This window comes from Drosophila innubila, chromosome X (assembly GCF_004354385.1).
Source record: "Drosophila innubila isolate TH190305 chromosome X, UK_Dinn_1.0, whole genome shotgun sequence".
Lineage (NCBI taxonomy): Eukaryota > Metazoa > Arthropoda > Insecta > Diptera > Drosophilidae > Drosophila > Drosophila innubila.
The window spans coordinates 9,110,836-9,125,684 of NC_047626.1; the positions used below are offsets into that span (position 1 = coordinate 9,110,836).

Below are 14,849 nucleotides of genomic sequence, written 5' to 3' on the forward strand. Positions count from 1 at the left end.
CATTGTATTTGTAATGCTTTGTTTGTGAAAATTGCATTAAAATGTATATACAACAACAGAAAACAAATAAACCACAATGATTTTTATATAACGCTCTTTGAATTTAATACCCCTTAAACTTGTGAAGAAATTATTTTCGAAATTTTAAATACCTCGTTTCATTTTTCAAAGGTAAAACGAAATTTTCGAAACACACAATGGGAGACCCTTTGCTAAAACTTAAATGCAGAATTAAGAGGGCAAACCATGATCGAAATGACATTCAGCTTGAAAATCGGTCCAGTTTTGACAATGTTAAGAATGTTTGAAGTTGGGGTTAACAACTTTACAAGTCAAAATTTTAGTTCGATTTGACATGATTTTTTACAAAAAAAATGAAACGTCTCAGGATCAAATTTAAAGTGTTGTTTTATACTAACTATGACATAAGGAGTTGATTAAAAGTGAAAACTTGAGATTTAAAATTTTCAATTTACGAAATTTCCAAGGGGGGACCCTTAGCATCGAAATCAATATCTAGTAGAATTTGGTGGAATTTTTTTTTTTTTAAATTTAATAAAATTTGAATGAAGATTGAATTAAGAGGCCAAACTAAGATCAAAATGACATTCCGTTTTATAATCGGTTAAGTTTTGACAAAGCTATGACAGTTTGAAGTTGGTCAGACTTTGGAATTAGCCACTTTACAAGTCAAAATTTTTGTCCAATTTCCGATGATTTTTTACAAGAAAATGAAAGGTCTCAGAATCAAGTTTAAAGTGTTGTTTTATACTAAAAACGATATGAGGAGTTGATTAAAAGTGAAAACTTGAGATTTAAAATTTTCAATTTTCGAAATTTCCAAGGGGGGACCCTTAGCATCGAAATCAATATCTAGTAGAATCTAGTTGAAATTATTTTTTTTTTTAGCAAATTTAATAATATTTAAATGCAGATTGCATTTAAATGCCAAACCAAGATCAAAATGACATTCCGTTTTATAATCGGTTGGGTTTTGATAAAGTTACGATCAAAATGACATTCCGTTTGAAAATCGGCTCAGTTTTGACAAAGTCGACGAATGGACGTTTGAAATGTTTATGTTATTTTATAATTATAATTAATAATATATTATATAAATATACACGGAAAATAAAATACATGTTTTTGAAAAAGTGTATCGAAACCGGTGCAAACGTTTCGGTAAGGATAAAAAAGAATTTATTTCGGTTTTGGTTAGCTAAAAATTATCTTTAAAACAGCACTTACATGCTTTATAATTTAAATTTTATAATTAAAAAAATTGTATAATTTAATAATAATTAAATTAATGTAGTACTGTCTTATTTCTAACTAAAAACAAATTCGAGTCAATTATGGCTTATGGCTTTCGTCTCGGCTTTTTGCTCTCCATTAGACTTAAGATGTTCTTACGCACATCTTCCATTTCTCTTTGCTCCGATTCGAGATTCTCGATTTGTTCCTTTTTCTCCTGCAGCTGCGTTTCGAGTACGCTAACTAAATCCTCGAACTTCTTGCGTGCCTCACGCTGCTCTTCTAACGCTTTGTGGGTTTTGGCTAACTCTGTGTTGCGTTCCTCAATGGCACGCAGTTTATCCTTTATGTTCAGCTCGTAGGCATTAACCGATTCCTTGAGCTTCTCGATGCGTATGCTCTGCGAAACAAAATAACACAAATTTAGTTGCAATTGAAAATGCAATTGAGAACGTGTTTACATTATCTTTTCGGAGAGCTTCCAGCTTTGACAGTTCCTCGTTCTTTGCACTGAGATTGTTGCGCAGTTCTTCGCAATCCTTTTGCAGTCCTGCGATCTCCGATTGCTTGACGGAGAGCCGTCGCTCGTTGGTCTGCAGCTGCTCGGAGGTTTCCGACAAACTCTTAAGCAGATTACTCATATTTTCTTTTAACCGTGTCGCCTGAGCTTTGAGATCCTTGCACTGCGTTTGCAAACTGTAAATTAAATAAAGTATATATATGATAAAATGCCTCAAATTTTGTAAGCTCATTCTATTCTAGAGTGATTCAATAAGATCTATTTTTTTTTTTTTTGATTTTAATAAAAACACTTGAGCCCTTCTTTTCAATGTCTTGTTTTATTCTAGGCTTTATTCAACTAACTTTAAGATATTGACGTATAATGTATAGTAATTAGTGTTAAAGTATTAATATTTATTATGAGCCTAAGCAACAATTTCTGATATTTATTTTTTTAAGATCATTTCGTCTATTTTTATGAATTAAATTATTTAGAAAAAAGTAAATTTCAGAGATTGTTCTTTCGGATCATTCTATAACATTTAAAGTGTTTTATTTAAAAAAAAATATATATAGCTAAATGAATCAGGCGTTATTTGTCTACTTACCGCTCCTGACTAATGAGCAGCTCAAAGTTTTTTGTCTGAAATCGTTCCAGCTCGGCATTTTGGACATTTGTCAATTGCGTCATGTTGCTTAACTGGACACTCGCCTGCTCCAGACGCTGTTGCATGCTGTGCGTGGCACAATTGAGACTCTCGATGCGATGGTTATACAACTCAATCACCTGAGAAACGGGCGCCGAGTGCAGCTCATTGCGACGCAATGTGTCGCCAATGCTCTCGATAAGCGCATTCACACGCTGCCCCATCTCCTTGTCAATCAGGGTGCGATGACTCTTTAGAATGGCGCTCAGATTGTGCCACTGATCCGCCTGCTCATTGCTGGTTGTGGGCGTGGCATTGGCGTTGGCATTGTTGTTGCTGCTGTTGCTAATGCTGGATACGTACTGCAAAGAAGATGACGATTAATGGCATTTATTTATTTTGTATTAAAAACTGTCAACAAAACTAAAGATATAAATTAATCAAAATTTTGAATTAAATATTTAAGCCGGAATAAACGTTATTTTGTAACAGACTGTAGCAAACACACTATTTTTGAGAATGGTTAAAGATATCTTGAATAAACAAAAAAATGTGCTTCATACTAACTTCTAGATTCTCGGAAAGTAAGAAATACAATATCTCTTCTAGAAAATGAATCACCTATTTATGAATTCAGCTAGTACTTGAAACTAATTTAGAATTAACTCACGAAATAAAAAGTATTTCATTGAAATTTCTGTCATTTTGTAAATACGTCGTGAATTTTACTATAGAAAGGGGGACAATTTTTGAATTTGCAAATTCAATAATTTATAAATGCCTCGTATAAACGAATTGTGTGTTTTTAGTAAAGAAAATTAGAAGTCGAATCCAAAAATATTAAAAAGCAAATCAAACAAAATAAAGATAATTCCAAAAGTAGTAGGGAAATTCGAAAACGAGTGGTCAGGAGATGAAACCAGAACTCGCTTGCTTTAAAGCTTTACACAATTCGTGATAAAATTAGAATAATTTCTGATAGGTTATAAGAAGTTGCTTTGCAAAGATTTAATACTGTCTTGGTGTGGATTCCAACTCCAGAATGGGTCGTACATGAGAGGAGTCTAAAGTAATATTGTGCTCCAGCTGCTGCTTAGTAACTGGAACCCACCTTTGCCACCGCCGCCTTGGGGAAATGCTCGAATTGTGCTATTTGTAGAGCAGCCGTGACCAGGTGCTCATTGCCACTGAGCATGGCGCGGGCCAAGGCATATTGCAGCTGTGGCAGCTCGAGGAGAGCACAGCACTTGTCGAAGTACGCCTTCTTGGCAATGCTGGCAAAGTTGATCAGCAGCAGCATTCCAAAGATGGCCTTCTCCACCTCCGACGGAGCCAGTGTCTGGACGCTGAGCATTTGTGGCAGCAGCGACAGCGTTGCTGACAAAATCTTATCAAAATATGAATCGGAGATTTTGGAAAGCACCAGTTTCTCGGTCTTGGATTCGCTCAGCAGTGTGAGCAGCAGTCGCAGTGTGGCAGTGACCTGGGCAGGCTTTGTATTGGGACGCACGGCGCTGTGGATCAGCTCGACAATCTGGGCGGGTTCGCGGGCAATTAGCTGCGTGAGGGCGGCACGTTTGCCCAGCCGCAGCAGCGAGGTCAGCAGCTCAATGGCCGCCGCGCCACACAGCTCGGATTCGAGCCAATTGCAGAGGAGCTCATAGAGACGCGGCATAATGGCGTCCAGGCTGATGCATTCGTTGTCCTGTGACAACTCGAGTACATAGCCAATGAGCTGAAAGATTAGCTGCATGCAGTATTGCTGATGCTTGCGTGCATCCTCGTTGGCATCATCCATGTGCTGACGTGCCTCAATTTGCTGCAAGCAAACCAATGATTAATAAACAATTTGTGTGTGTGAAAGATACAAATTCAAACTCACATTTAGCAAACGCTCGATGTCCTCGCAGAAGTGTGTGTGACTGAGCATGGCACGATGCAATCCCGTGTGGCATTGTGCGTCCAACAGAATGTCCACAATGTGCCGCAGCTGTGGCACATGCCACTGCTTCAGGCAATCCTCTATGCCGGCAAAGGCGGTGCGCAGAAACGTATGCAATTCCCGCTGCTCCAAGGCGTGCACATCCTCGGTGAGTATGATGAGCATCTTGTAGGCCAACAGGCCATAGTTCTGGATGCGTCGACTGAAGTGCGAGATGTTGACGCTGCGCAGAAAGAGGAAGAGCACCACAAAGTTCTTATAGCAAAGATTGATGAGTATGGACAACGCCAGCCGGGCATGTGAGCTATCCACGTCCGTGCTATTGGCATCGCACTCCTCCACGCTGTGCACCAGATCCACCAGATGCTCCAGCAGCACCACCAAGTACGGCTCCTCCCAGCTGATGCGTATGCCGTAGCTCAAGTCCTGCAGCAGCAACAACAACCGCTGCACACGCTCCGGCCGTGTTGTACGCTTCAGCAGATTACTCAACAGTGGTACAAAACAATATTTCTGGACAATGTCCAGGCGTGCATCCAAGTTGCGACTGCAGTGCTGCAACAGGGACACACACGCCCACAGTGCATCGCCATCGGCATCCAAGGTGCTCATCAGTGCATGCAACTCCACAAAGAACTTGGACAGCTCCACGTTGCCGGGTCCGGCAGCATAACAATGCGGCGCCACCTTTGTGCCCAACAAGGCAATGCTGCGTTGCAGGTGCACCAGCGACTCCTCCGACTTCAGCTGATGATAAGCTGCCGCCTGGCTGCGAAACTCACGCACATAGCCAATTGATTGCGCAAACGCAGCGTCCTGTTGTTGTTGCCCCGATCCCACTGTGTGCAACGGGGAATCGCCATTCTGGTTGTTGTTTTTGTTGTTGTTGATGCTGTGGTTGCTGTTCGTTGAGGGGTAACCACTGTCTTTTCTATGCGCACTCATTATAGCACACTAATGCACCCTATTTAACTATTTTCATATACAGACAAGCAAATTGTTGTAATTTTTACTTAGCAGCAGAAGCTGTTTTTTTCGAAAATTGTTTTCACTTGGCGCTAGTTCACAATTAACAATTGTTGCGGTTCAGCTGAACTAGCTCAGTTTGGGATTGCTCCATAAATATCGATAAATTCATTTTATTTTTTTGGTAATATCGACGCATTGGCGCAATGCATCGTTAGTAATATTTTTTTCAAAATTTAAATTGTAATTCGCACTGGAATATCGAATTAAAATTGTAAAATTTATTATAATAATATTGTAATATTAAACAAATTGTGCTTACGATTCAAAAATGAACAACTGTTGGCAGCACTTATTCATAAAGTTGGCAACGCTTACATTTTGCTTATTGCGTTGGCAACGCATACTCATTCAGTTGGCAGCTCGTTGTAATTCAGTTGGCAACGCAACTTATCGTTGGCTACGCTAACAAACCGTTAAGTGGCGCCAAATTTGAAATAATATTTATCTGTTGAGTTTTAACATGTCTCTTGGAAGTAGCAAACATAGCCACAACCCTTTTCTGACAAGACGCAGACACAGCATGCTAACAAACGACACCCAGCGGGGTCAATGGCAAACGTGTCGACTGCTTGCTGTGCGCTAAGCGATTAATTACCAAACTTGTAAGCACACACACACACACACTCGTATTAATATAATACAGTTGACATTTATGGCATATCTTGTTAACTTTTGTTGTGCTTGTTGTTTTTGTGAAAATGCCCATGTGTATTAGGCTAATGAGTTTACAGTTATTTATTGCTGCGTTTCCTTAAGCAGTAAAAACTTAAAGCTAAAATCTTAAATTTTAAATACAAAAAATCTGTTGAGCACACACAAATAGCGTATAAGGTTTGAAAAGAAAAACCTTATGCAAAATCAAAACGAAATTCGTTGCTGGACAGCTTAGCCGCAGGACTACTGCGTGGGAGGAGGAGGCGGCAGGGTGGGGGGAGGGGGCCTGTTATGGGCACATGTGTGCGCTCTTATGCGCTGCCGCAGTTCTCTCTACCCCCTTCACACACACACACACACACACACAACAGTCAACAAACAATCCCTCCTTCCTCTTGGCCAAAAATTACGCATGCTTTGCACTAGACGTTCCTTATGCTCCTGTAGTGTCCGCTCTTTGATGGGCGTTACCGTTACGAAGGGAGGGGCAGGTGGAGTGGGGCTTAAAATGTGCGAAAGCATAAGCCTAAGCTTTTTTATCGTCTCGACCAGGAGGCCAGCCAAGCTTCAGCTGTGGGTAAAAAGTGAAAGTGGTCCAAGCACACACACACACGCACACGCACGCACACACACTCTAACAGAATTTCCTAACGCATCTGTGCGTGTGTGTGTGTGAGTGCGTGTGTATAGTTGAAAGTTTCAATATTGGCATAGGATTCGGGGGAGTGGTTTAAGGGGCGTTTGACTGGCACTGAAGCCCTAGGGCAGCTCCGAGCCTCTGTGGTGTCGCACAGTGGTCCTTTTGATCATTTTTGTTGAAATAAATTTTAGCCCTTTTTATAATAATTACATATTTTGTACAATTTTTTTTTTGTATTTTATTATCTATAAATGTTATTGCTTGTTTTTGAAATAGTAATTAAATTAATTTTTATTAAATTCATTAAATTGGATTCTCTAAAAAGTTGAACATTTATTTTATAGGCTTAAAATATCAATGAAAGTAGGAAAACAATTGAAATAAATTAAATTATTTTTGTGTTTAAAATAAAAACCAAGATTCGAGCCAAGACTTTAAGTTCATGAGCTACTGAATCCTTCTAAATTGTAGGTAAAAAAAAAAGGATTTGGATAATTAAAGTTTTTCTCATGTTTTATAGTAAATGTTGTAAACAAAATTTTAGAAATTTTTTTGTTTAAGTTTTAAATAAAAGTAATTTTAATATTTTTCGGTACTGAAAGGACCACTGTGGGTTGGTCTGTTTGCCAACTGGCCAAAAACGCCAACAGCGACATCACATAGTACATAGCACACAGACACACGTACACACTCGCATGCATATGTAAATTGTATTTGTATATGTATACATATACATATGTATAGTACATTATTCATGCACACAAGCACACACATTGGCATTTTTAGCTATAGCTTTGAAAAATGCGTTTTATTTAAACGGAAACAGAGTTCCTGGACGTTGTGTCAGGAACATGACAGTAGTGTGTGCGTGTGAGTGTGTGTGTCTGTCATGTATTGTTGTTATTGTTGTGTGGGCGGGGATTGGTGGGGAGCAACATTGAGCGGCTTTCAAGGTCCTGTGTATGAGTATAGATATATTTATATATTTAATCTATGAAAAATTTACATATACTATTGTATTGGATCAATATGGGATTTCTGTTGTTGGTGTTGTTGTTGTTGCTGTGCGCTGCAAAGCAAGTTAAGCATAAATCATTTTTTTGAGCCATGGTCATTTGTGTGGTCAATTGGTCAAGAGAAATGTAAAGGATGCTAAGGGATTAGGCATTGTAAAATGTCCTATGAAAATGTCATGAATGCGCTGCAGATTTGAGTTATGTGGAGAGTAGAGAAAAAACTAAAGTGTAGACTTATGAAGAGTTCATTGAAAATTAAATTTAGCATTCTATTTAAAAGAATATTTAGTATTAAGATGTTTAGGCAGATGTGGACTTGTATGAATTGGTTTGGAATTGTGTAGAATTTATAAAATACATGATAATCTGTTTAGATACCAACAAAAAAAATGGTGTAGAATATAAAAAAGTATAAAAATAGGTGGAGAGTTGTGTGCTGTAGCTTAAAGCAGTGATAATTTGTGGAGAATAGTGTAGAACAGTGCAGAGTTAAATATAGTAGAGTAAAATACAGCAGTGTAGAGAAGAGTAGAGTGGAGTAGAATTGTGTAGAGTAGATTATAGTAGTTTGAAGTATACTAGAGAAAAAAAAGTAGGGCACACCAGTGTAGAGTAGAGTTGTGTAGAGTTAATGCTTAAGGGCCCCCGTTTATAAAGAGTATTTGCATTGTCTGCTATGCCAATTTCAATTCATACAAATTCATCGCCTTTTGTAATCTAGTTCTAGTAGTTTTCACACACATACCTACCCACTCACACATGTACACACTCATATACATATACCAATTGTGACACACACACACACACACACAAATTACTTGCACAATGAAAAGTTATGTGATTATGTGTCGAATACAGGGAATGAGGTGGAGGAATGAAGGGGGGCGGGGGTGTTGAGAAGGGGGTGTTCAGCTTTTTGCCTCGGGTTAAATGGGCGTGGGCGTGAATGGCCCAGGGCCAGGACCAGGAGGGACCAGGCTCGTCTCCGTCTCCGTCTCCATCTCCATCTTCATCTCATTGAAGGGGCATCGCAATCGTGCAAAAAACTTCTCTCTGGGGCATCTTCTGTAAGTTGTGACTTTGCCTCTTATATGCAAAAATTGTTCATTCCTTGTTTGCTTATATGTGTGTATGTGTGTGTGTGTGTGACTGTGTGCATGTGTGAGTGCGTGGGCAAGTGTAAGTGTAAGCTGCTTTTAGGGGCTGCTTACAGCGTAAAGCGCTTTAAAAGGTTTTCCAATTCAGTAAAAACAGCTGGGAAGGGGGAAGAAACAACAACAACAAAAACAAGGGATATAACAGCAGCAAACATGTGCCTAACAAAAAAATAAAGCCTCCGGCAAGCAGTTCAATTAGCTTGCGTTCTAATCCGTATAACAGTTGCTGAGAGAGCAAGAGAGCGGAAAAGCGGAACAGAGCGCAAAAGTTCAAACTATGAACCAGTGCTGCCAATTAATTATTTTTTCTAATATTTTACTATTAATTTATTTAAATATATATTTAAATTTAAAATCTTTCATGATTATTTTTATTTAATTTAAATTTAATATTGATTTGCCCAAATATATTTTTTAATATATGGTCTGTATTTTTTATTGAGGCATTGCCTTTATTTAGCAATTTCTTAAATTTTCAAAAGTTTTTTTTTAATTAATTGATGATGGTCGCTAAAAATTAGTATTCTTTATCAAAAAAATTTAAATACAAAATCTATTTGGAGGACAAAAGATGATTGAAATTACTCTCTGTATAGAAATCGGTTAAGTTTTAATAAAGTTATGAGTGTTCAAAGTTTTTGAAAACATGTCAAGTGGTTAGTCTGCACATTTAAGTATTACAATAGAAGCACAAACTTTTCTTTTTGTTTTGTGTGCATTTTAGCGTAGCTTTATTTTTTTTTTTTAGCATAATCATATTGTAAATTTCCTACCTTTTATTTAGTTTTCCAAATCTAGCCTGTTTTAAGGATCAGCACTGTTATGGACTGTTGTCAGCCACTTGGCTACTGTGCTCTCTCTCTCTCTCTCTTGCACTCTCTTCTTTTTGTTCATTTTCTAATCCCTCTTCACATGCATTTCAGTTCTCTTGACCAACCTCAATTTTTATTAGCTTTCCATTTCGACTGAGAATGCAATCAACAACAACTTTCAATCAATGTGGATACACACACACACACACACACACATTGATAGCTACAGCTGAAGCAAAGAATAGACAATCAAAGAACATGAACATTGAACAGTCTTTCCATTTTTGTCTTCCTTTTTCTTTGATTTGTTTTCTTTTTTACCTGCCTGTCCCTTAACGCATTATTTTTCTTGATTTTCCACTGGATTAAATGCAGGAAGGTGTGCACTGAAATATTTTCTATTCCTTCGCTTCTTCTACTAGTTTTGCTTTTTCTATTTTGAACAACAATTTTCGATTTTCATTGTTCGTGTGTGTGAGAGAGAGATAGAGAGAGAGAGAGGCAAAGTACTCATTAACTTGGCATGCAATAATAAATTACAACAATTTGACACAGGAGACGGGTAGGGGGAACAGTTAGGACAGTGGGACAAACTGGTAAACGAAACGAAATAAAATTCATATTCTTCATATTGCATAATCGATCATTGTGCTGCAGTGATGCCAACTATTCGAAAAAAAACCAAAAACAATTTTTTTTTCATTTATAAGTCTTTACTTTTTTTCTAGTTAAAGAATTAAAAAAATTAAAAGTATGGGGGGAATATAGAAAAAATAGTTGTTTATTTTGCTGGTCTTTATATATGTACATACACATATTATTATATGTTTTTAAATTGATTTATTTTTGGCTTGCTGAATGATCTATAGACTGCTTGAAGTATTGTTAAACAAATTGATTAGAAAATAAAACTAAATTGGAGACTTGAAAATTTGAATTAATGAACGCAAATCGAACCATTTTTTCCACTGTGCACTGTGCTCTCTTTCTCTCTCTCTCGCTCGCTCTGTCTATAAGGGATTGCATTGACTGCATGCATGTTTGCGTGTGTGCGTGTGTGTATGAGTGTGTGCAACCTGTTTCAACGATTTTCACTGCGTTTCGCTTTTGTCTCTATCTTTTGTCCTGTCTTCCTTAGCCGATAGCCGCCTACTTTTTCAATTTCAGTCTGTGTTTTCATTTTCTTTCCTTTTGCCGTGCAGGAAACTCAAATCTGAAAAATTGCCGCCGTCGTCGTTGTTGTCGTCGTTGCCGCCACCGACGCCGACGCCGCTGTCGCTGTCGTTGTCGTTGTCGCCAGCGCTGCCGCCACCACCTGTAGATTTGAACATTTTGCTGTTGCTGCATTCGAAATGATGTACGGCGCCTTTTAATTGGACACGGTCTGTCTGCGTGATTGCGCCTCGGCTTAGCTCGGTTTGACTCGACTCGGCCTTTTGCTTCTGCCGTTTTGCCCTTGTTGCTTGTCTTGCTCTTTGACCCCCTCCCGTGTCACACAAGTGCCTGGGGAGTGAGTGCTTTGAGTGCAAGTGCGAGTGTATGACTGACATTTATGCACTTGCCTCATTAAAATCAGAACTTCAAGTTCAACATCATCATCATCATTATTATCTGCAGCACTTGTATCATTACCTTTTTCATTAATACTTCCATTTAATCCTATTCATTATTTCCAAATGGTATTATCAATAGACATTGCATCTAGAACTCACTCCGATATGTATCTTATAGTTTATCGTTCTGAAATTAAAATTTTCAATTCTTTACTTTACTTACTTTCATTTACACATTTACGTATTTAAAACATAACTGTTCAATTACCTTTTACGAATCAAATGGCAATTACTCAGTATTAAAACTAGAAAATAAGCCTGAAATATCAGATTCGACTAAAAAGAAAACTTGTAGAGTTCGAATGATCAAAATATTTGTTGGGAGTGAATTGAAAAACCATACTTCAACAAGAGTTTTCGTACTCAGTTTAAGATAATACAAAATCACTGAGCTTTTCAACCTTTTAACGATGGAATTAATCCTGGAATTCTGTAAAAAAACTTGTAAAAAGCCACAAAAACGTAATACACAAAATTTTAAGAGAAAGCTTCTTTAAATATATGTCTTATAAAAATAACTCCTTAAATCCCCCGAATAAAAAGCAAAGTCTTATATTTTGTAGTTTACATTGTTTTATGCTTTATTTCGGCTCAAAAAAAATCGGTTCTCTTTTTTTGTGATTTTTAATATATATTTTTTTGTTTTAAATTTTTTTTAAATTTCTTTTTTTTAATATTAAATGTTGACAATTGGGTTGTTGCTTTCTATGTCTTTCGCGTGCTGTTTCTCATTTTTGTTGTTGTCTTGTTTCTTATTGTGCACTGCATAATATCGTATATACCATATGTATATGTTACATATATGCCTGTTTTTAATGTACTTTCTTATCGGGCTTTAATTTCGTTTCGATTCATTTCATTTTATTTTTTACTTTTCGTTTTTTTTTTTTATCAAATATGTATTTATGTACATATAATAGTTTTGTATTGAACTGTTTATCGCGGAATATTATAAATTCAAGTTGTTGCTGTTTTGTTGCTGAGAATTCGTTGCCACCATTTGTGGCATGTTGTTTACTACACATTACCAAATACTTGAAAATACATTTATATAGTTTTGGAAGAAAATTGTTATACATATGAAAAATGACAATTTCATAATCATTTGCTTTTGTTTATCGTGCACTTTTCCATTTCTGTTACTACAAAAAAATCTATCGAATTATAGATGTTTATGCTGTGTTCATATTCGGTTGGATTTCACTTTTCGATTATGTAAAAATGTACAACATACAGTCACACACATACTCACACACTCACACATTCACACAAACACACACACACATAAATTACGCCGACTAGAAGCTGAAATCGGAATCTAAATTCGAGTTGCCCTTAGCCAGGTGTTTTTTATTTGAGAGGTACACGGTTCCTTGTTCATTGTTACTGTAATTATTGTTAATTGTTGTTCCTGTTGTTGTGTTGTGTAGTTGTTGTAATTGTATTCTCAAAATAATGCATTTTAATCTATGCAGAAAATGCTTTTAATGGAGTTTTCTTGCTCATTGTATAGATACACTAACTGAACTGGGTTTTTCTGCTCATTTGACCGATTATAGCATATAATTCTCATCGAATTTCAAGGGTAATATTTATAGCTTCGGTTAATCCGAAGATAATTTTGACTTCTTCATAATTCTTAATTTCACTTGGTGCTTTGAAAATTGATTTAGGTTTCATTTGTGTAGCTTATGTTCTTTCTTTTTCCTTCAATTGTTGTTTGTTATTTTTTTTTTTCATTTTTAAATATATTCATGTATATATATATATATAATTATGATTTGTTTTGATAATAATTAATTGCTAAAATTTAACATGTAGTTGCTACATAATTTAAATATGTTTCGCTTTCAATTCGGAAAATAATCTAAACAAAATTCGCCTGCTTTGAGTATTGCTTCTTCGAGTTCCGAAAAAAAAAAACACTTCAAAATATAGTTTGCTCTAATCGAGTGTGCTCGACCAGCAGATACCCTGTAGTCGGTTTGAAAATACTTTGAACTTAGATTTTCTCCGGTAATATTTGACCTGCAGGTCAATGCTTCTTCATTCCCTGTTAAGCTATAATATGGAAGAAATGTGTCTGTCTACTAACGAATCTGTTCAACTCAGAGAATTTTTAGTGTAGAAGCAGAGATCGGACAGTTATCATACTCAACTAGTATAGCTACAGGGTATAAGAAGAAAACCAAAAAAAAAAAAATATCGCTTAAAACATTTCAGATTTGTTTATTTAAAATTTATTAATAATTTTTAATTAGTTTTCGTTGTTGAAATAGATGCACAACTACAACTGCTACATTTAAGAATTGATAAACATTTTTTCTTTTGCCTTTTCTTTAGGTCTAGGGAAATGGGACAGGGTGTCAAGAGGGGGAGGAACCACGCCCAATGACACGCCCCGTTGTCATATGTGTGCAACAATTTGTGTTTGGCCAAAATGTGTTTTATTTTTGTTTCTTATAATAAATAATCAAATTTAAACTGATGACAACTTATGGGCGGGACGGGGGCGGGTGCTAAGTAAATTGTTAATGTATATAATATATATATATAATGTTTATATATATATAGTTTTATGTGTATTTCTTGTATATATAAACAATTAAATTTAATGTACATTTAATTTAACTTTTTTGTTTGTTTGCAATTCGTATAAATTGTTATTTGTTTTAGTTTTACGTATAATTAGTTGCCATTCGTGAGAGATATATATATATATATACTATATAAATGTATATATGTATACTATATACTATATAGTTGATATAGGTATATGCTTGACATTGTTTTGCATTATTTGTTTCCATTCAGATTCAGATTTTGTTTTGTCATTTATCAGTTTTCATTATTGTTAACGAGGTAGTTGCTTGAGCTGCAGTTGATTTACTGTTATTTTCTTTCTCCTTCTCTCTTTCTAGAAGTGTTTATTCTTCCATCTTTGCTGAGGTAATCGTCATACTTGTTTTTGCTTACATATTATAGTTTCTAAACATACATAAAAAAAAAATTATTGTATATATCTTTTAATTGTAATATATTCTTCGATTTATCCGTTTTTTCGTTTTCCACTTCCATTTCCACTTCCATTATCATTTTCTCTTTTATTTTCTTTGTATTGCACAGTTTAAAAACATTTTGAAATGAAATTGAACTAAAATTATTGCCATTTCTGCTGTTGTTTTTGTTAACCTTTGCTATTTACGCTTAATTATTGTATTAACTTGCTCAAAAAATGATATGCACTATGTTGATATAGGTCTTTATATAGTTTGTTTGTTTTCGTTAATAAAATTAATTAGTTAATAAAAAAAAAACACATACACATACACATTAAATATGTACATTGCATTTCTAGCTATTATTCTCTTATGTATGTGACAATTATGGTTAGTACATATTAGCTTAGCACTGTTTTAGTACATCTACGGTTGGTACATTCATAGTTATTCCTGATATTGCTGTTGTACTCAATATTTGTATTAATTTGCATACATGTACTAAATTTAGTACACACTTTAGATCATTTAGCACATTTTTAGTAATGACTGGAATATCAATTATGCTCAGGTCCATACACATAT

At 35.8% G+C, this 14,849-nt stretch overlaps 1 protein-coding gene across 1 annotated transcript; it reads right to left on the minus strand.

Moving 5' to 3' along the window:
• Positions 1-1,303: 1,303 nt before the first annotated feature.
• LOC117781058 lies at positions 1,304-5,432 on the minus strand. The gene is made up of 5 exons (XM_034617782.1): positions 4,285-5,432; positions 3,514-4,221; positions 2,364-2,764; positions 1,716-1,950; positions 1,304-1,654 (listed from the first exon to the last, which is right to left on the minus strand). The coding sequence occupies exons 1-5, from the start codon at positions 5,287-5,289 to the stop codon at positions 1,361-1,363; spliced, it is 2,643 nt and encodes an 880-aa protein (XP_034473673.1). The 5' UTR covers positions 5,290-5,432; the 3' UTR covers positions 1,304-1,360.
• Between the last annotated feature and the right edge of the window lie 9,417 nt (positions 5,433-14,849).

What these genes read in the sequence shown, in the direction of transcription:
- LOC117781058 (XM_034617782.1), bottom strand. Translation starts at nt 5,289, where the DNA reads ATGAGTGCGCATAGAAAAGACAGTGGTTACCCCTCAACGAACAGCAAC. An exon ending in CCAAGGCGGCGGTGGCAAAG is followed by an intron (nt 2,765 to 3,513) that starts GTGGGTTCCAGT and finishes TCTTCTTTGCAG; the next exon opens with TACGTATCCAGCATTAGCAA. An exon ending in AAGCTCTCCGAAAAGATAAT is followed by an intron (nt 1,655 to 1,715) that starts GTAAACACGTTC and finishes TTTGTTTCGCAG; the next exon opens with AGCATACGCATCGAGAAGCT.